Raw genomic sequence first — 19320 nt, forward strand, 5'->3', positions numbered from 1 at the left:
GCTGGCCCAACCCGCCCGCAGCTCACAGGCTTCCTGCGGGCCCGAGTCCTCGGGCTCCGAACTAGCTCCCGCCACTGCGGCGCCTCGGATGCTGCAGGGCCTGTTGGGCTCTGATGATGAGGAACAGGAGGACCCCAAGGACTACTGCAAGGGTGAGGCCTGGCCTGGGGCACAGATGGCCAGGTGCCGCTGCAGGGGGTAGGACATTCCAGGAGGAGGAGGGTGCTGGTGCCAGTGCACTTGGGCCAAGGGGCCAGAGGGTTGACGCTCCCATGGACTCTTGGCTCCTCTCCCCAGGCGGCTACTATCCCGTGAAGATCGGCGACCTGTTCAATGGACGGTACCACGTGGTGCGCAAGCTGGGCTGGGGCCACTTCTCCACTGTCTGGCTGTGCTGGGACATCCAGTGAGTGTCCCCTTTGCCCCCCAGCGCCCGGTGCCAGCTGGAATCCTGCCTCTGGGCTTGGTTGTGGCCACCACCATGTGCCCGTGTGTCTGGCCGGGGCTGGCAGCCGATGCAAGTGTCCGTGTTGCAGGCGCAAGCGCTTCGTGGCCCTGAAAGTGGTGAAGAGCGCCGGGCATTACACAGAGACAGCTGTGGATGAGATCAAGCTCCTGAAATGTGTGAGGCGCCTCCCCTACCGACTCCCAGCTCCCTGGGAGCTGCCCGGGGCCTGGCCATGTGGGTGCAGGCCTGCAGGGGTTCCTGGGGCGGGGGGCGTGGGGCCCCCAGAAGGCCAGGCTCCAAGTGGCTCTGTCCAAGTGGGTGAGTCTGGCGGAGCCGGCGAAGGAGAGGCCGGTGGCCTTTCTTCCAGTGGCCCGCCAGAGTGGGAGAGGGGACCGCCGCCGGGAGCGGCCGGTGAGGGGCAGTTTGGCACCATCCGTGGCCCCTTGGCTTTTGCTCCAGGTCCGAGACAGTGACCCCAGTGACCCCAAAAGAGAGACCATTGTGCAGCTCATCGATGACTTCAGGATCTCAGGGGTTAATGGAGTCCGTATCCTTGTGGGGCTGAGCAAAGCACCACGGCAGCAGGGGGAGTAGCTTGTGCCTTCCCAGCTACTAGGGCCTCCGTTTGCTGGTCTGCGTGATGGGAGTTTACGCCTTCCAGTGACGCTTGTCTTCAAAATACCCTCACTACTTTCTTATGGGGGGGAGTGGATACCAGGTCGCTGAGTTACCCCCAATGGCGGGGGCCACCGCCTGTGGCATACCCGGGCGTAGGGGTGGGGCTGGCCTGAGGTCCCCGTGTCTGCTCCTCCAGTGCCCTCTGTAGAATGACCATAGGATGTACCGTCCAACTGGCACTCCTGGGCATGACAGGGACACTATGACACTGGACTGGTGGTGACCACCAGGATCGTCCAGGCACAGCTCTGCACTATCCAAGCCCGGTTGCTCCCCAACCCCGGTTGAGAGCGGGTGGAGTCTGTGCCCCAACTGTGTGCCTGCCAGCCACCCTTCACTCCCAGCCCCAGATGTGTGCATGGTGCTGGAGGTCCTGGGCCACCAGCTCCTCAAGTGGATCATCAAGTCCAACTACCAGGGCCTGCCTGTGCCCTGCGTGAAGAGCATCGTGAGGCAGGTGAGCAGCAGCCCACACCCCACGTCGGCAGCAACGGGAGGCAGCCCGGCCGGGGCTGGTGGGGCTCAGGAGTGGCTCTTCCCAGGTGCTACACGGTCTAGACTACCTCCACACCAAGTGCAAGATCATCCACACAGACATCAAGCCCGAGAACATCCTGTTGTGTGTGGGTGACACCTACATCAGGCGCCTGGCCGCCGAGGCCACAGAATGGCAGCAGTCAGGGGCGCCACCCCCATCCCGCTCCACGGGTACGAGAGCGTGCGTGGGGCCGGGGCTGGGCCTGTGGGCCTCAGCCCCGGCCTTAGCCTCTGTTCCTTTCTCTCCTCACCCCCCACCCCACACTGTGCCCCTCCTGCCCCCACAGTCAGCACTGCCCCCCAGGAGGTCTGGGTAAGTCGCGGCACCCCTCTTTTCCTGTGCCTCGTCTCCCCGTGTCCTCAGAGCTCGCCTCCTCAGCCTCCTCGCGTTCCCCATCACCCCTGCAGTGGCGCTTTCCGAAGGCCAGGAGGCCCCAGCGAGGGTGGTACCCGGTGGGCCACACGCCCCAAAGTGCCCTTGGTGGCTGCTGGGCTCACCACTGCCTCAGTGGAAGGACACGGCACCTTGGGCTGGGACAGGCCAGGGCTGCCCCCCAGGGCAGGCAGGTACCCAGTCAGAGGCAGGCCATCCGCTCCTCCCCGACCTCGAGCTTAGAGTGGAGGCAGGAGGAAGGGCAGGAGGTGGGTGAGACGCTGACGCCAAGGGGTGGTCTGGAGAGGGGTTGTGCCTCGCTCCGACGCCTACGGGAACCCCGGGGCCCGGAGGCCTTGTCCCCTGTGGGGTGTGTGGGCCACAGGTAGAGGCTCCGGCTGGTCGAGGGATGGGCGACAAGAACCCTGGGGTGACCCTGGCTCTAATGGCAGCCGGGTAAGCTGTCAAAAAACAAGAGGAAGAAGATGCGGCGCAAACGGAAACAGCAGAAGCGGCTGCTGGAGGAGCGGCTGCGGGACCTGCAGAGGCTGGAGGCCTTGGAGGCAGCCGCCCAGGCCGAGGGTGAGGGGCCGGAGGGGCGCCCCCGGACTGCTGAACGCGGGCCACTGGGGCAGCAGCTCACACACCACCTCTGCCCCTTTCCCCAGACTCTAGCTCAAGACTAGAGGGGGGCAGCGGCTCTACCTCTTCTTCCGGCTGCCACCCTGGGGGGGCCAGGGCTGGCCCCTCCCCAGCCTCCTCGTCCCCAGCCCCTGGGGGCGACCGCAGCCTCAGCCCCGGCTCCCAGACCTCAGGCTTCTCCGGCTCCCTTTTCTCTCCCACCTCGTGCTCCATCCTCTCAGGCTCTTCCAACCAGCGGGAGACTGGGGGCCTCCTGTCGCCCAGCAGTAAGCCGGACAGGGCCAGCGGGCGGCGGGCGGGCGGGGAGGCAGAGGCCCGGCTGGCTCAGTCTCTCCCTTCTCTTCCTTTCCCAGCACCCTTTGGTGCCTCGAATCTCCTGGTGAACCCCCTAGAGCCCCAAAATGCAGACAAGATCAAGATCAAGATTGCAGACCTGGGCAATGCCTGCTGGGTGGTATGAGTGCACCTTGGAGAACTGGGTGCCCTGCCCAGGGTGGGGGCACAGACGCACCCAGGAAGCCCCACCGGGGCCGCATGGGCACTCAACCATTCGTGCAGCGAGGGTTCGCCCTGCAGTCCTCTTGACCAGACCCCGAGGTCTGGCTCATGCCGCAGACCCAGGGCCGAACCCGAAGCAGCACCACCCAGGCAGCAGAACCAGGCCCACGGCGAGGGGCGGGGGGCCACTGGGAAGGGGCCAGCCTCTGCCTCGGGTTCCCTGGCCAGTTCCTCTTGGGACGTCTGGGGACCCCGAGGCTCAGAGCGAGCCCCACTGAGCTGCTTGGGTGCGTGACTCAGAGAAAGTAGGAGACGACTGGGGGGGATTGGGGGGGCAGGCCCGCTGTGGCCCCCGCTCCTCCCCAGGGTTCCGCTTGCCTCCAGCACAAGCACTTCACTGAGGACATCCAGACGCGGCAGTACCGGGCCGTGGAGGTGCTGATCGGTGCCGAGTACGGGCCCCCAGCCGACATCTGGAGCACGGCGTGCATGGTAGGCCTGGGCTGCGCCCACCGGGGGCCAGCCCACCAGCCAGCAGCCTCACGCACTCCCCTCTCCAGGCCTTCGAGCTGGCCACCGGCGACTACCTGTTCGAGCCGCACTCTGGAGAAGACTACAGCCGTGATGAGGGTAGGACGGGCACGGCCCGGGCTCGGCTTCCTGTCCCCCCAACCCCCGGCCTCCCGGCCGCCTGCCAGCCTCCACTCTGTCCCCAGACCACATCGCACACATCGTGGAGCTCCTGGGAGACATCCCCCCGGCCTTCGCCCTCTCAGGCCGCTACTCCCGGGAGTTCTTCAACCGGAGAGGTGAGGCCGAAGGGGCAGGGACCCTGGGTTTCGAGGGCAGCATGGCCCGAACTGGAGGCCTTGCTGGCGGCGCCTAACTGAGGCCTGTCGCCCGCCCCAGGGGAGCTGCGGCACATCCACAACCTCAAGCGCTGGGGCCTCTACGAGGTGCTCATGGAGAAGTACGAGTGGCCCCTGGAGCAGGCCACGCAGTTCAGTGCCTTCCTATTGCCCATGATGGAGTACATCCCCGAAAAGCGGGCCAGCGCGGCCGACTGCCTCCAGCATCCTTGGCTCAACCCCTAGGCGCCCCACCCTCCCCGTTCCTGCCCCAGACCCCGCCTCTCAGTGCCTTCAAGGAAAATGGACAACTCCTGTCACCCTGCAGGAGCTGCCCTCTCCTGCCCTGAGGGTGTGAGCGCATGCCCACCGAGGCAGGGCAGACATGCTAGGGCCAGGCCCCCTCTTTCAATTTCTTCTGTCCCCAACCCTCACAGAGCTCTGTGGGAAGCGTGCATGTTTCTTTTCTTAATAAAGTGTGAACTCAAACGCCAGCATCCTGAAGTGACATAAACTCACAGCTGAGGGCTGGGGCAGAAACTGATTTATTCTGGGTCCACCCAGCAAGCCAGCTGGGGTGCTGAGAGGGGAGGGGGGCAGTCTACGCCTCCACGGCCCGGCCGTTGCTGATGCGAATGTGGCGGATGATGTCCTGGATGGCTTCCGATGTGGTGCCCTGGCCCCCGATGTCTGGGGTGTGCATCTGTGACAGATGGGAGAGTTTGGGCACAGAGCAGGACCCCAGCAACACCCGACCCCTACCCTGCAGGTGGCTGCCCACCGTCACCTGTGGCTTGCAGGGGCTGGAACCGCCACCAAGAGGACAGTGGTACCAGCTAAGGCCCAGAAACCCTACCCTACCTGGCACCATCTTCTCCTTGGAGGCAGCAAGAAGTGCCAGGTCACCATCTCTAGCCTCTCAGGCATCACACCAGCTCAACCAGGGCTGGGGAAGGGGTTAGGGGGCAGGGAAGGGGAGGAGCCTCACGTTTTCATTGTCCATGGATGCCAAGACGGCCCTGCGGATAGACGTGGCGTAGGAGTGTAGCCTAAGGAGAGAGAGCAGCGTTCAGTCCTCGGGGCCTAGGGGCTTGGCTGCGGGCTGGCGGCCAGGCACCGAGAAGTCACTCACTTGAGGTGGTCAAGCATCATGCAACTCGCCAGCAGCGTAGCCGTGGGGTTGGCGATGTTCTTATTGGCGATACTCTTGCCTGTGTTCCTTGTAGCCTGGAAGAGGCAAGACGACAGAGGGGTGGCGACTGTAAGAATGCGGGGAGTGTAACTTATTTGTGTGAAGAGTCCAGACAGGCAAATCCAGAGACAGAAAGCATATCAGTGGGGGCTAGGGGAAGGGGAATAGGGGGTGCCTGCTAATAGGGACGGGGTCTCTTTTTTGGGGTGATAAAAATGTCCTGGAACTAGACAGAAGTAATGGTTACACGACACTGTGGATATACTTAATACCCCTAAATCATTCACTTTAAAATAGTTTCACGCTGTTATGCAAATTTCACCTCGATTTAAATTTAAAAAAAAAAAAAAGAACCAAAAAAGAGATCAATAAAATGTGCTCTATCTATACCATGGACTATTATTACCCAGCTATGAAAAGGAATAAAGTATCGACACACACTACAACACAGATGAACCTTAAAAAAGAAACCAGTCACAAAAGACCATGTGCTATGGGATTCCACTCATATAAAATGCCTACAACAAATTCGTAAGACAGAAATCAGATTAGTGGTTGCCAGGGGCTGGAGGCGGGGGAAAGAAAGTGACATCTGACAAGTACAGGGCTTCTTTTTAGGGTGATGAGAAGGTTCTGGACTTAGTGGTGATGGTTGCACAACTCTGAATATTCTAAAAAGCACTGAACTGGGCAGTTTCAGTGGGCGGAGGGGACGGTACATGAGGTATCGCTCAAAAATGCCAGCAGCCCTGGCGCCACCGGCAGCACTCACCGTCTCGAACACGGCGTACACATGGCCATAGTTGGCCCCAGCCACGAGGCCAGGGCCCCCAACCAGCCCTGCGCAGACGTTGTTGACGATGTTGCCATAGAGATTGGGCATCACCATGACATCGAACTGCTGGGGCCGGGAAACCAGCTGCAGGGCAAGGAGGGCGCAGACAGGAGCTTGAGCACGAGAAGCTCAGGGCACCTGGGGCAGGTGGCCACGGAGCCCGGCAGGTTAACTACCTGCATGGTGGTGTTGTCCACGATCATATTCTCAAAGGTGATCTGGGGGTAGCGGGCTGCCACCTCCTTGCAGCACTGGAGGAAGAGCCCATCGCCCAGTTTCCTAGGGGGAACACAGGACACCAGCTTGGCCACTGCAATGTCAGCTGGAAGGACAGGGTGTGCCGACAGCCATGGGAGGCTGGGCTCTATCTTCTAGCCAGGCCCCCATCTGCGAAACGGGCAGAATCCTGCTCCACCTCCCCTAAGTGTGCAGTGGGGCAAGGCCGTGACAGGGAGAGAAGCGACAGGGCACCCTGGGTGTGGCCCCTTGGTAGGTGGCCAGGGCCCTGGGTCCCAAGTCCGTGAGAGCAGGTCTGAGCAGGCTGCTGAATTCAGCTGCTTCAAGCCTGCTGGCAGAATGGGCAGGAGCATGGCAGGGGCGTGGTGCATACATGATGTTGGCCTTGTGCACGGCTGTCACTTTCTTGCGCCCGCTCTCCTGGGCCAGTTTGAAGGCGTATTCAGCAATGCGCAGGGACTTGGCCTTGGTGATGATCTTCAGGCTCTCCACCACTCCTGCCACACTCTGAGAAGGGGACAGGGAGAGACCAAGGTTCTGTGCCAGCCTGCCCTCTGGCGCAAACTCCTTGGGCACAGCCTTCCTTCCTGCTGACCCTGGCTGGGCTCATCCCTGGCCCCCATGACCCGAGAGAGTGAGGGGACAGCCCTGGCCTCACTCACCTCATGCTCCAGGCTGCTATACTCGCCCTCTGTGTTTTCCCGGACAATGAGGATATCTATGTCCCTGTGCCGGGTCACTACTCCCGGCAGGCTCTTACAGTGGATGACGTTGGCATAGAGGTCCAGGCTAGTGCTGGGGGCACAGAGAGAGGGGCGGCCAGCCAGTGCCAGGACGCTCTGCTGGCACAACCCACCCCAGCCCTGCCGAGCCCCTGTCCCGTGCCCCTGGCTCTCACCGAAGGATGTTGTTGCGGGATTTATGAGACGGCGGCAGGTTATGGTTTGTTTCAATATTGCCTGCAGGACAAAAACAAGACAGGCGGTCTGTAAAAGGGACCCCCAGGCTCGGCTGTGCCACCATATTCCCCCTCCTGAACCAGGGAACACGCACCAAAGGCGGCTCCAACCAGAGAAGACTGTTTTGGGCAGTAGTAATACTTCACAGAACACCAGAGTGTAACTTCCAACATAAGCTCCATGAGGGGGGGTGTGGTGTGGTGTGGTGTGGTGTGTGTGTGTGTGTGTGTGTGTGTGTGTGTGTGTGTGTGCGCGCGCGCGCGCACGTGTGTGTGTACACGTACGTACGTGTGTTTGCTTCACTGATGGGTTCTGAGGAACTAGAAGAGCACCTGGCACATAGCAGACACTCAATACTTAATGAATAAATGAATTAATGAATGAATGAGGCTTGACAGCTGACCAGGAGGTCTTGCCAGACCCTGGAAGAGGAATGGCAAGACCAGGGTCTGGCTGGATAGAAAGTGAACACTTCTGCTTATTAACAGGCTGCTTGGCCAGGCTGGCACCAGCAAGCTAACCTTGATCACGTTTACTATCAGGCCCTGCATTAAGGCGCTGCGCAAGCCCAGGGGTGGGCAGGGGCTGCCTAGAAAAGGCCACAGCCTGGCCTTGGCTGAACCCAGGGCACCCAGAGCAAGGGCAGACATTTGGAAAAGGCAGTAAGAGGGTGCTGAGTGCAGGTGGCCTTTCTCAGGTCCACCAGGGCCACCAGCTCCCCTGAGTCATGCCTTGCCTGGACTGCCTTCATCCAGAGTGTCCCGGGCACCCTGTGGTTGGCATGTCAGCCCCTCCACTTGACTGCCAGGTCCTGGGTCTCCACCCAGGCTCACACATTCCTCATGCCAAGCAGGTGATAGGCTAAAGTTTGCAGAATAACTGATGGAAGCAGTTTAAGAACCTGGACCAAACCAAGGCAAACTTGAGAGGAGCTAGAATTCCTGTCTGCAACATCTACAGCTGAGCCAGCTGGAGCCAAGGCAGCAGGCAGAGGTTGAGAACTGTTTCTGTGGCACTTGGTTTGTGAAGACAGACTCTGAGGGTCAAAGCTGAACCCAGCAGAGAGGGGAAGGAGGAGTGAGACAGACCCCTGCACAGCCTAGTGCCACCGAGCTCTCAGAATCTCAGCACAGACGGGTCCCCAGAGGCTTCTGTCCACTCTCCAAGCACAAGGGTCCTCCCCAGCCAGAAAGGCCCTGAAGTCAGAGCCATGAGGCCCCGGGACAAGAACCAGCTCAGAGGTAAGTGAATCGTGCACAGCACCCCACCCTGACCCCCACGCTCACCCTTCAGGGCCACGCGGTTCCGACGGATGGCCATGATGGCGTTGCGGATGTCCTCTTCGTCAGCATTGGAGGTCACGTGCACCTCTTCAAAATCCACTGGCACACACGCATGCCTAGGGCAAGGCCAGGTCAGGGCAGCTGGCCCTGGACCTCCCTCGCGCCTCCTCTAGGAAGCCTTATCTGAACCACTGGCTGCAGAGGCCTCTCTCCTGCTGCCGCCCATGCTGCCCACCTTGGCCTGGCTCTGACTGAGAGGTGACCGGGCCCACCTGCGACGACTCATGGGGACTCGCTTGAACTGCACAACACAGTAGGACTGGTGCCACCTACCCCATGCCCATGCCAGCCTGGTGGGATCTCCAGCACCTGGACGAAAAACCTGGGCTTACAGCCCTCCTGCCACTGGCTCACTGGGCACTTGGGCAGAGTGCCAGCAAGTAAGCTTCTGGGCTTACTGTCCCTCTAGCACAAAGTTCTCAGGGTGCCCCCTGGCTGGGCTTGGGGCACAGCCTTTCCTAGAGGGACAGGTCAAGGGGAGGCGGGCCCCGGGGCTCCACACCTGAAGACAGACTTGACGTGCAGCATGAGCTCCGGCCCGATGCCGTCCCCTGGGATCATGGTCACCGTGTGCCGCCCGCCATACTTAGCAGATGGAGGCTGGAAGGAGGAAGAAGGCGGGCTTTTAGTTCACTTCCTCTCACCAGCACTGACCTGCTGGGCTGGCCAGTCATCAGGTGCCACCTTGGGGTACCTTAGCCCTGTGCCCCACTTCATCCCAGGGGGCCCAGGATGACAGCAGCGGAAGCAGTCCCTGCCCTGCCTAGACTCGGGTCGATCCCAAAGCAATGAAAAGCCCCAAATCTAAACAGGCAGAGGAGGATACTTACAATTGTTTGTTGCTAGAGTGAGAACAGGAAGGAAGAAGACTCGGATCAGCCAAGGTTGGAGGAACAAGGCTGTGCCTTTTCCGTGAGATGCTGTCTAGCACAGTTCAGGTAAGGAGGTAAGGAGGACGGGTGGGTGACCTCTGGAGAATGTGCCATAAAGGGAAGGACACGGAGGGCCAAGGAGCAAGGAGGCACGGCACACACACGAGCACACGCACACATGTGTACATATGGTGTGCGTGCATGCACAGTACATACACACACCTATGTATGCACACTGACGGGTGCACACATGCACAAACGCAAATATACACACGTGCAAGCGCACACATATCGTCACGCACACGCACCTAGGCAGGTACTTACTGAGAAGCTCCTCTGGGGGGCGTCGTGGGCACCTCGAACCTGGAGAAGAGAACCCAGACGCTAATGGCTGCCGTCTAGCCCAGAAGTCAATCTGGCAAGGAAGAGCCACCGTCCCCACCGTGCCCAGACAGGTCCCGCACGTCACTCTCTCCACGTCGCCCCGTCCACCTCACTCATGCACACTGTCCAACAAACAGCAGCACACGGCACGTGCCAAATGGCTCCAGAGCCCCCATTTCTCAGGGACCACGGTGGAGGGACATCACAACTCTTTATACCTCCTTCAGCTCCACAGTCAGTTTTTTAAAAAATGTTTAAGTCTCTCTCCCCTCTTTTCGTTGTTTCTGATTATTTTTTGGCCAATTGTTCCTGCTCGGTGATGTGCATAACGTGGAAAAGTTGGCACAGTGAATACAGTACAACAGGGAAATTATGATAACAAACCCCAGGGCCACCATGACAAGCTTTTTACCATTTCTTGATCGTTTTTATTACAAAAGCAGCATATGGTCAGAACATGGAGAAAATCCAGAACATGGCGATCAGAAGACAAAGCACCCAGCTCCCCTGCTGCTGAGCACCGCCCCCCCCCCCCAGGTCCACACAGAGACAGGCACCCTCAGCACTGTGGGGGATGGCCTTCCAAAATCAGAAATCTAAAGCACATTTGCAGGGAAAAAGTCAATCGTTTTTAGAATAACAGACACCAACCTTTTGGAAGGCTTTTATAAAGGATTACAAAACCGCTTCATGGCCTACATGGATGACGAATGTTCCCAAGCCTGACTCAGAAACAGCCACATTTGGCCATAGCGGTGCCATGCCTGACAGCTTCAGAGCAAAAGCCACCGAGCCATAGGACAGGTGCTGAGAAGTGATCCATCTGGAGTTGCCTCATTGTCCTTAAGGGAGAAGCCCACGCCCCAGGTCCCACTGGAGGGGGTCTACAGGCTGCACACTTTCCTCCGTGCTGTGTTCCACCTGGGAACATACCTGGGTGTCCCTCAATCCAAAGAGGCAGGGGCAGAGCCACGGTCCTCCTTGTCACTTGGGGATGCCCTGCCAATTTCCTACTGGAGCAGCGGCAGAGCATTCCAGCCGATGGCACAGTCACCATGGCCATTTCTCAAAAACCTGTGCCTTCTTGCTAGAAGTCTAGAAAGCTCAGGCAGAGGCTGACCGTCCCTGTCTGGGTCTCCTGGCCAGCATTCACAAGGCGCCCACTTACACAAGCTTGGGCAGCACAGCTGTGCCACTCACCCACCCAAGCCAAGAGCTGGGGGGAGGGGACGACTGCTAGGACGAGAGGCTCCGGGGATATCTGCTGACCCATGACGCCCCTGGATCTGCAGCCACGGGCACACTCAGGGCTTTTGTTTTCCTTCTAGCACTTGTCAGTAACTGGATTCATCTTATTTGTAGACTCTCAATACAAACTTGTGGAAGGGGGCTTAGCCTGCCCTCCCTCCAGGAAGCCTTCCCTGAAGCCCTAAGGCTGTTGAGCTATCGGTCCCTCCCCCACCCCCCAGGCTCCCAAAGTCCTACCTCAATTCCTCCCCCTCCAACCATAATCTCCCTATGTTATTGCTGCCTTGCTCCCTCCTCAATCCCTAAGCCCCTGAAAGCGGGCCATGTCTGTCTAGTCCCCTACTATCCTAGCCCAGAGCTAGGACACAGGAAACATCTTCTGAATGAATGAGCATATCAGAAAATGAAGGAAGAGATGGGGAGCTTTGGGGCTAAAGAGACCTCAGTCCAAATCCACATCCACTACTCTTGGCAGCAAACGGCTTACCTTGCTCAGCGTCCCATCCTCACCCGAAAGCTATGGAACACAGGTGCCTACTTTATGTGACTGATAGAAGGACTAAGCGAGAGGAGGTACGCAAGCTGTTCAGTACCTAGCAGGGCACACAGGGCTGTGCAAAAGCATATGTGCCCCTGCACCCCAACAGCCCGTGTTCAAAGCTGGTGTCCAATGGGGGGATGTTGGGCTGACCCCTGCAACTCCCGGCAGTAATTCCTCCTGGGCTTTGGCCCTCTTAAGTCCGCTGGCACTGGACAGGTAACTCTGGCATGGTGGTGAGCCAGCACTTGCACCAGGTCTGGCTGTACATCTGTGCGACCCCCTTCCTTGCCTTACATCACGTCGCCATCACCAAGGCTGGACCTCTACCTGGCCCCTGTGCTAGATGTTCCTTTGGGCTTCGGTCAAAGACGCAGAGAGCTCTCAGGATCAAGACCTTCCCTGGCCTTGCTCTGGAGAGATGCAGACACCTTCCTTAGGGGGTTACAAAGTTTCTGCCTCGCGTCCAGGCCACCCTGTGAAGCCACCCATCAAAAGGAGCTCAGCATGAGGCAGGATGAGATAAATGCAAAGGCCCCTGCTCATTCGTCAAGCAGGGGAGTGGGCTATCAGCCTTCCGTTCTTTGATGGTGCCGCAGAAACAAAGGAGTCCAGGATAGTATGTGTTCTCGCCAAAGGGCTCCCATACTCCACAGCTTAGGGAGGCTACCCTGCTTGGCATGTTTCTGTTGGATCAAGTGTCAATAGGGGCTGCATGTTTCCCCACAAGGTCCCAATAAGTGGGACCAAAGATCTCTAAAGGTTGCCATACCCAGGACAGCCAGTCTCAGGGCAAGGCACTGCCTGGCTACCAACTGTTCACAGCCCCCCTTGCCCGACCCAACATGGACACAAACACGCACGCAAGGGAGGTCAAGGAGACAAATGTCTTCACCCAGACCCTGTGGGAGCCTAACTGCCAGAGTCATCAGGGTCTCTGGAAAGCCTCTCATCACCAAGATAAGGGAAGTCGGCATTTTAAACAGACCTTAATAAAGTATAAGCTGTTACAGGGCCATCCTTCCCAGGGATCAGAAAAGGGAAACATGGCAGATATGTCCACAAGGAGTGGCAGCAAAGTTGCAGGGTTCTGGAATGTCAGAGTTGGCTGGATCCTTTGAGAAAGAGAAACTGAAGCCCAGATAGAGGTGCCTGGCCTAAGGTCACACAGTGGGTCAGTGAGGTAGCTAGGCCTGGAAATCATCTCTCTTGTCCTCCTGGGGCCAGTCCTGGCTCACTGATGCTTCAGATGGCTTCCAACCCACCTAGGGACAAAATCATCCTCATTTGTATAAAGAGAGAGAAATCGGACCTGAATAACGAAGATTCCGGTGGCCTCCCACCCCACCAGCTTCAGAAACCCTAGCTCCCTCCCATTCCAGGCGTCTGCGGGGCGGGGGGGCGCTGGGGCTATAAGAATGTCTTGGGAGTTTGGGGTTACTGACAAAGTCCGATTCTCCATCTCCACCTGGACATGTGGCCAAGCAGTCTACGAGAGGGAAACCCTAGAAAGAAAGTCGGCCGGGAAAGGGATTCTCAAAACGGTAAAAACGAGGCGGGCTAAGACACGAGACCGCCTTGGGAGAGGTCCCACAGGGACATTAGGGAAGCGACACTCGGGCCACAGTGGCCCACTCTTCCCATCTGGCCGAAGCTCCCCCGCCACAGGACGCAGACCCCTGGGAAAGGCGGACCAGGGCCAACTTTAGCCAATCCCCTCACTGACAACGAAGACGGCCAATCAATACCGGCACGCAGCTCTCTCCCCGCCCGCCCGCAGGGCCTGCAGCCAATCAGGCTCCAGGACGCTCTGGGAACGGAGGCCCCCCCCATCCAGCCCCGCCGAGGGGCGAGGACCCCTGGTGAACGCGGCTCTCCATGCAGCCCGCTCCTTACTCTCACCTCCCAAGAACGGCAGAGGAGTGCCGGCCTGAGCACTGCCTTCGCAGAGCCGCCGACGGCCTTCGCCACCTTCAACGCCATGACGGAAAGTGAGAACCACAGCACGTCCCGACAGGCAGACACCGCTCTCGCGAGAGTTCGAAGGGGCGCAAACTCCAAGGAGAGGGCGCAGGCCTGGCAGTGCGCACGCGCGCAGCGCCTCGGTTCCTACGCCCCCTCCTGGCGCCGGGAGCGCCACCGCCGCCGCCATCTTGGGGGCGCCCAGCTGGGCCCCGGGTCCGGGGAGGAGACACGTCAGTGCTGCCAGCGACGTCACCGGCTCGCCCAGCCCGCCGGCGCCTGATTGGCTGCCGCGACCTCTTACGCGTCGCGCTTCCTCGTCTGCCCCTCGTGTTCAGTGGAGTCGCTCCCTTTTTACTTCGGCAGAGAAGAGGCGATGGCGGCTCTGGCATCTCTCGGCGCCCTGGCGCTACTCCTGCTGTCCGGCCTCTCCTGCTGCTCAGGTAGCGGCCTGGCCAGAGCTCGTTTCTGGCGAGCTTCTCTCCCACGACTGGTGGAGCGTGGCGGGGAGGTGGGGTGCGGGCGAAGCGGGGGTCTGGGTCTTCTTCCGAGAGGCAGGTGGCCTCGGTGCGGGACGACCAAAGCTACCACGCACTCCTGCACCACACACGTTTACCCAGCAGCCAGGCTGCAGGAAGAAATAGCCAGGTCTTTCCCTTGTCTGCTCCTGCGAGAAAGAGTCCCAGAGCCTCTCCCGTGTACCCGGCAGGGAAAGTGACACACGTCCCTGCTCTCTCTCCCGGAGCTCCCGGTCTCAGAGGAGGGTCGGACAGGAGCAAAGCTCTACAGTGTAGGGAGATAGGGGTGAGAAACTGGGCTGGTGGAGAGGAGCCACCTGACCCTGTGCGGCGGGGCCAGGCCTCCGCGGAAAGGGAGCAGGGATGGCCCAGGCACAGTGGCCATGAGCGTGGGAGAGTTAGATGGGAGCGGAAGAGATTAAGGTAAGGGAGGGTGGTCTTGAGTGTCACGCCAGACTGTTGACTTTTTCCCTGAGGCCCTGATGTATCCTTAAAGGGCTTTTCAGCACAGCTGAGCCACAGTCCGATCAATTGACATTCTTGAGGTATTCTTAACACCTAGTGGCATGGTTGAGCTGGGAGTGGAGTTCAGAAGTATGCTGAGGAGGAGGTCTTTGCAGGAGCCAGTGCTGGGTCTGGGGCCTGGACTGGGGAGGGGCCAGTTCCTGCGCATTCAGTTTACTCTTGGTGCCTCCAGTGTTTTCGCCAGCCTAACTGGCCTCCCTGCCTGCATCCTTCTCACCTATCCCTTGGGAATTCCCCATGCTGTCGCCAGCGATGTCTGGAAAGCACAAACCTTACTGGTAAAACCCTTTGGTGCTGCACGGCATCTGTAGGGAAAAGGCCAAGCTTCGCAGGGCACAGAAGGATCTGTAGGATGTGGCTCCTGAGAACACCGCCACCAGTGTCCTCATCAAGCATCTTATTCTTGCTGTCCAGATCCAAAGCTTCTGACTGCCTCAACCTAAGGCATGGCTCTGCCAGGACACTACATTTGGGGAGCAGTTGGCTGAGAACTTTACCGGGGGTAGCATTCGCTTAGCACCCTGTGACTTAGGTGGCACCCTTCTTTCTCTGTAGCCTCCAGCAGTGTGGAGATGGCTAAGACAGCATTCTTTCTCTCGGGGCAGCCCAGTTCAAGGGGACAAGTAGTGCTTCGGGATCCAGAACCTCTCCCATTTTCTTCCCCCGGGAAACACAGGGGCAAGTGTTGGCCTTCTGTCAACTGGTTGGAGGCAGAGACCCTTCTCTTCATCTCAAAAGCCCACGTGCGTTGCCAGCGGCACCATGTTTGGTGTCTGCAGAGGACGCCTTCAGTAAACTCTCCAGGGCTGTGCATGCCTCTGAATTGAGGTCAGCCTGGCCCCCTGGGCTTCTGGGGTGCTACCGGGCAGGCTATATCCCCAAACCATTGCATGGCTTTCCCTGTCCATAGGTCCAGGCACAGACGTGAGTTATGCAGTGAGTCCACCCAGCCCCCCCTCACAGACTCACCTGTTCTTTCACTCACATTTAGGTTCCACCTCTACAAAGCCTTCCCGTTCCCCACACGCCCCCTTTGCCATTGCACTTCTGACCGATCATTTAGATCTGTTTCCCACACACCCCCTGGCAGGGTCCGAAGGGCCCCATGTGTCCTCAGCCGATGAGGTGTGGGAGGCAGGATCGGGGTGGTACCTTCCGCCCCACAGCCCAGTGTGCACAAGCTAGGCCTTACCCAGGCATCTCTGCCTCCTCCCCACAGCAGAGGCCTGCATGGAGCCCCAGATCACCCCTTCCTACTACACAACCTCAGATGCCGTCATTTCCACTGAGACTGTCTTCATTGTGGAGATCTCCTTGACATGCAAGAACAGGGTCCAGGTGAGGCCGTGGGCGTTCAGCAAGGAGGGTGCTGGGGTGAGAGGTGGGCAGTGAGTCTGGGGCCCTGGGCATCAGCTCTTCTAAGCTGCCTGGTCTGCTTTGCCTAGGGGCAGTAATGTAGTAGATACTGCTGTGTCTTGAATGTACATGGAAGTGAGAAAGAGCCAGGGGTCAGTCCCAGGCATCCCTTTTCTGGTGGCTCTTTGCCAAAGTGTGTGTCCATGTGGGTGTTTTGTAATTTTAAGACTGAGCAGACCTTGCCTTCAGCCCCTGACCTTAACCTGCATCTCAAAGGTCCAAAGAAGGAAGTTGGGCCTTTTGGGGTACAACACTTCTTGGACGGCTCGTTGGGCACGCCCTGACCCCAGCACCCTCCTCCAGGCTCAGAGAAGTCACGAGGACACTTCAGCCATCCCGCCCTGTTCACAGTTAAGAGGCTTGCTCTGGGTTAGGGAGGCCAGGCCATAAAGGGAATGCACCCCCACCCCCACTGAGGAGACAGAGTAGTGACAGCATCCATGGGCATTGACTTCCTGGCCAGGCTCTGGGTTATGGCGGGCCTACATCCGTGGTTCTCGCGTGGTGCCCCTTCAGACACACTGCAGTTCCCGAGTATGCCCGACTTCCCTGCCCACAGGCCATGGGTGCAGCTCTGGGCAACACACTGGGGCCTCTGCCAACGGCCAAATAGGAGAGAACGTCACTTTCTCTTTGTCCCTTTCCCCCAGAATATGGCTCTTTATGCCGACGTCAGTGGAAAACAATTTCCTGTCACCCGGGGCCAGGATGTAGGGCGTTATCAGGTAAGGGATGCTGTGGTGGTGGTTTTGAGGGGAGGCCACCTGCTCACAGGTGTGACTTGAAGCCCTAGAGGTGGCCTGATCAGGCAGGGTCGGGGTTCTGTCTCAGGCCGCTGGTAGTGGTGCTTCGTTAACGCTGGCAGGGGGGCCTTGACGTGCCCACCGTGCCCACCCCCTGCCAAACACCCAACCCAGGTGTCCTGGAGCCTAGACCATAAGAGCGCCCACGCGGGCACCTATGAGGTCAGATTCTTCGATGAGGAGTCGTACAGCCTCCTGAGGAAGGTGAGTGCCGCCTGCAGGAGGGAGGGTACACCTGCTTCCGCAGCCACCTTCACCCCACAGTCCTGTCTTCCTGGAGCTCTGGGCCTCTAGGGCCTTTGCTGACAGAGTGACCAGGCGTGCGCCCTCCTGTCCACCCACCCCACCTTGTTTCTCCCTTGCCCATTTTCCTCTTCCACGACTCAAGCCAGTGTTCCTGCCTCCCCTACCCGCCCCCCCCCCGATGGCATCCCTGACCCCAGCACCTCCCTTGCAGGCTCAGAGGAATAACGAGGACGTTTCCATCATCCCACCCTTGTTCACAGTCAGCGTGGACCATCGGGTGAGTGGGCTGGAGAGGCTGGCCTTGTCTCGGGAAGCAGCGAGCACACAGCAGGCATTGCCTTTTGGAGGGTGGGGGCTGGACCGTAGTCGGCTAGTATGTCTTTGTGACCCAGGAGGGTGACTGGAGCTGGCTGGCCCCCTCGCCCATCCCTCCCCTGAGCTGGCTTTGGCCTCCTTTCTTGCAGGGTACCTGGAACGGGCCCTGGGTTTCCACCGAGGTGTTGGCTGCAGTCATCGGCCTAGTGGTCTACTACCTGGCCTTCAGCGCCAAGAGCCACATCCAGTCCTGAGGGCGGCACCTGCGCCCCCCTTGCTTCTTTCAATAAAACAGTTACTGTCTGTCACAAGCATTCAGGACATTGCTTCTCACTTGCGTTACCACACCTGGCCTTCCACGCAGACACAGCGGGGCGGCCAGCATCCCCTGGTTCACCCAGACAATGCAGCGTTAAGCAGGAACAGGACCAAAACCCCCACGCAGGTGTTTGCTTCGCTCTTTGCCAACGCAGGCTCTTTCCTCGGCCCCCAGCTAAGCCTTCCATGCCCAGTGTCCCCAGTGCCCACCTCTGTCTCTGGTGGCCCGCACATACTGTCTCCTGGCAGAGAGGACTGCCTCATCCTCTCCTGTCCTCTTCCCAGTCCTCTGGCCTGCTGGATGTGAGTCTCCCTGTGGCCTGCCTAGGGAAGGGCCCTCTGACTACCTCCCATGGGAGGGAAAATGCCTGGCTTCACCAAAATCCAGCAGTCAGCAGCACACAGACGCAGCCCTGTCCAGCCTGCGGAGTGCTTCCTGTGTTTGGAGCCCTAGGCACAAGCCACATACTGAAGTACTTCCCATGCTTTTCCTGTGTCGCACTGAGTGCCCCTATCTTACTGATGCAGTTGAAGCTGATACCCCCTGGCAGCTGTCCGGGGGGGTGTTTGTCATTCTAAGCACTGCACCCCATCCCCTCCATGTCGCCTCCCAGTGTGCACTTCCTTCCCGGGGTCGGAGGGGACATGTAGAAGGCACAGGAAGGAGAGACAACCCAGACGCTCGAGCCTCCGAGGAGCCCGTTGCCAGCTTCTTGGAGTTTGGCCTTGCCCCTCCCCTTAGTGACCCCTCTCCCTGAGCACCCGGTGCCCTCGGGACAACAGGCAGTCATGCCCCTGCCTGCCCTGTGCTTGGGTCAATCTGAAGCCCTGCCCAGTCCAGTTTCACGGCGCCACCCATGGCCACAGAGGTGGTGAGAGCCCCGGGGTCCAAAGGGGCTGGGTGCAAATCCCAGGGGAGTCCTTCCCACCCGCACAGCCTGAGTTGATTTGCTCAGCAGTGGAGTGCTGACTGCCTCCTTCGGGGTGTCAGTGAGGGGTCATTGGGCCCAGCTGGCAAAGCCTCAGGCATCCTGGTGCTTAATCACAATCAGCTGTTACCGAAGAGCTAATGGCTGTGCAATTAACGGAGGCTTCCAGAGAGGTTCCACTCAGGAGGGTAGTCCCGAAACCTACCAGGGAGGGCACGGGGCTCCTCGCTGCCTGGGCCTTGTGCTTTATGGCAGTAGGAAAGGCTGGGAGCATGGAGGCTGGGAGTAGCACGTGACCCAGGACTGCCTGGGGACCTTCTTCAGACTAGGGGACATCAGCCTCTCCTCGCTTGTCAGGATGGGGGCAACTGGCAGGAATTCTGAGAGCTGGGTCCTCGCTTCAAGGGTACAGCAGGAGTTGAGGCTCAGATTCCCCTGAGGACCAAGTCAGGCTAAGGCCACTGGCTGCTGGGGTTTCTGGATTCTGAAGAAAAATCAGCGGAGGGAGCCCAAGGGGGCACCTACTGGCGGTGACTGGTGCTCCCCCACCATTGCTAAGGAGCAAAGGGAGAACAGCCCTGGTGTCCTGTAACAGTCTGTGTGGGGCAGGTGCTCAGGGGCCTGGCCAGGCAGGAAGTGAGGCAGGCACAGAGGTC

The 19320-nt window shown here is 59.3% G+C and overlaps 3 protein-coding genes across 5 annotated transcripts in view; 2 read left to right on the forward strand and 1 right to left on the reverse strand.

Moving 5' to 3' along the window:
• SRPK3 (SRSF protein kinase 3) overlaps nucleotides 1-4431 on the forward strand; it is a 5655-nt gene extending 1224 nt beyond the window's left edge. The window contains exons 6-14 of the mRNA XM_023520642.1: nucleotides 1477-1583; nucleotides 1669-1834; nucleotides 1951-1976; nucleotides 2489-2618; nucleotides 2705-3132; nucleotides 3561-3668; nucleotides 3737-3806; nucleotides 3893-3985; nucleotides 4086-4431. Of these exons, the coding sequence (XP_023376410.1) occupies nucleotides 1477-1583; nucleotides 1669-1834; nucleotides 1951-1976; nucleotides 2489-2618; nucleotides 2705-3132; nucleotides 3561-3668; nucleotides 3737-3806; nucleotides 3893-3985; nucleotides 4086-4270 (1313 nt within the window). The 3' untranslated portion in view covers nucleotides 4271-4431. The remainder of the gene's footprint in view (nucleotides 1-1476; nucleotides 1584-1668; nucleotides 1835-1950; nucleotides 1977-2488; nucleotides 2619-2704; nucleotides 3133-3560; nucleotides 3669-3736; nucleotides 3807-3892; nucleotides 3986-4085) is intronic.
• Nucleotides 4432-4553: 122 nt separating this feature from the next.
• On the reverse strand, nucleotides 4554-13711 carry IDH3G (isocitrate dehydrogenase 3 (NAD(+)) gamma). 2 transcript variants are annotated; one of them, XM_011375529.2, is made up of 13 exons: nucleotides 13535-13711; nucleotides 9787-9825; nucleotides 9421-9432; nucleotides 9093-9190; nucleotides 8534-8646; nucleotides 7187-7247; nucleotides 6951-7083; nucleotides 6662-6795; nucleotides 6228-6330; nucleotides 5989-6135; nucleotides 5157-5251; nucleotides 5013-5073; nucleotides 4554-4727 (listed from the first exon to the last, which is right to left on the reverse strand). In XM_011375529.2, exons 1-13 carry the CDS (start codon nucleotides 13613-13615, stop codon nucleotides 4626-4628), a joined length of 1179 nt encoding a protein of 392 aa, XP_011373831.1. In that variant the 5' UTR covers nucleotides 13616-13711; the 3' UTR covers nucleotides 4554-4625. The 2 variants fall into 2 exon arrangements, with proteins under 2 accessions (XP_011373831.1, XP_011373832.1); XM_011375530.2 differs by lacking the exon at nucleotides 9421-9432.
• A 150-nt stretch (nucleotides 13712-13861) lies between these two features.
• SSR4 (signal sequence receptor subunit 4) lies at nucleotides 13862-17731 on the forward strand. Of its 2 annotated transcripts, none has more exons than XM_011375532.1 (6): nucleotides 13862-14037; nucleotides 15857-15975; nucleotides 16704-16778; nucleotides 16971-17060; nucleotides 17314-17379; nucleotides 17567-17731. In XM_011375532.1, the coding sequence occupies exons 1-6, from the start codon at nucleotides 13971-13973 to the stop codon at nucleotides 17669-17671; spliced, it is 522 nt and encodes a 173-aa protein (XP_011373834.1). In that variant the 5' UTR covers nucleotides 13862-13970; the 3' UTR covers nucleotides 17672-17731. The 2 variants fall into 2 exon arrangements, with proteins under 2 accessions (XP_011373834.1, XP_011373835.1); XM_011375533.2 differs by having other exon boundaries at nucleotides 13887-14037; nucleotides 15860-15975.
• Nucleotides 17732-19320: the final 1589 nt, after the last annotated feature.

This window comes from Pteropus vampyrus, unplaced genomic scaffold (genome assembly GCF_000151845.1).
Source record: "Pteropus vampyrus isolate Shadow unplaced genomic scaffold, Pvam_2.0 Scaffold275, whole genome shotgun sequence".
NCBI classification, from domain to species: domain Eukaryota; kingdom Metazoa; phylum Chordata; class Mammalia; order Chiroptera; family Pteropodidae; genus Pteropus; species Pteropus vampyrus.

What these genes read in the sequence shown, in the direction of transcription:
- IDH3G (XM_011375529.2), bottom strand. Translation starts at nt 13,615, where the DNA reads ATGGCGTTGAAGGTGGCGAAGGCCGTCGGCGGCTCTGCGAAGGCAGTG. An exon ending in GAACCGCGTGGCCCTGAAGG is followed by an intron (nt 7,248 to 8,533) that starts GTGAGCGTGGGG and finishes TTTGTCCTGCAG; the next exon opens with GCAATATTGAAACAAACCAT. An exon ending in TCCCGCAACAACATCCTTCG is followed by an intron (nt 7,084 to 7,186) that starts GTGAGAGCCAGG and finishes CTGTGCCCCCAG; the next exon opens with CACTAGCCTGGACCTCTATG.
- SSR4 (XM_011375532.1), top strand. Translation starts at nt 13,971, where the DNA reads ATGGCGGCTCTGGCATCTCTCGGCGCCCTGGCGCTACTCCTGCTGTCC. An exon ending in CGGCCTCTCCTGCTGCTCAG is followed by an intron (nt 14,038 to 15,856) that starts GTAGCGGCCTGG and finishes TCCTCCCCACAG; the next exon opens with CAGAGGCCTGCATGGAGCCC. An exon ending in CATGCAAGAACAGGGTCCAG is followed by an intron (nt 15,976 to 16,703) that starts GTGAGGCCGTGG and finishes CCTTTCCCCCAG; the next exon opens with AATATGGCTCTTTATGCCGA.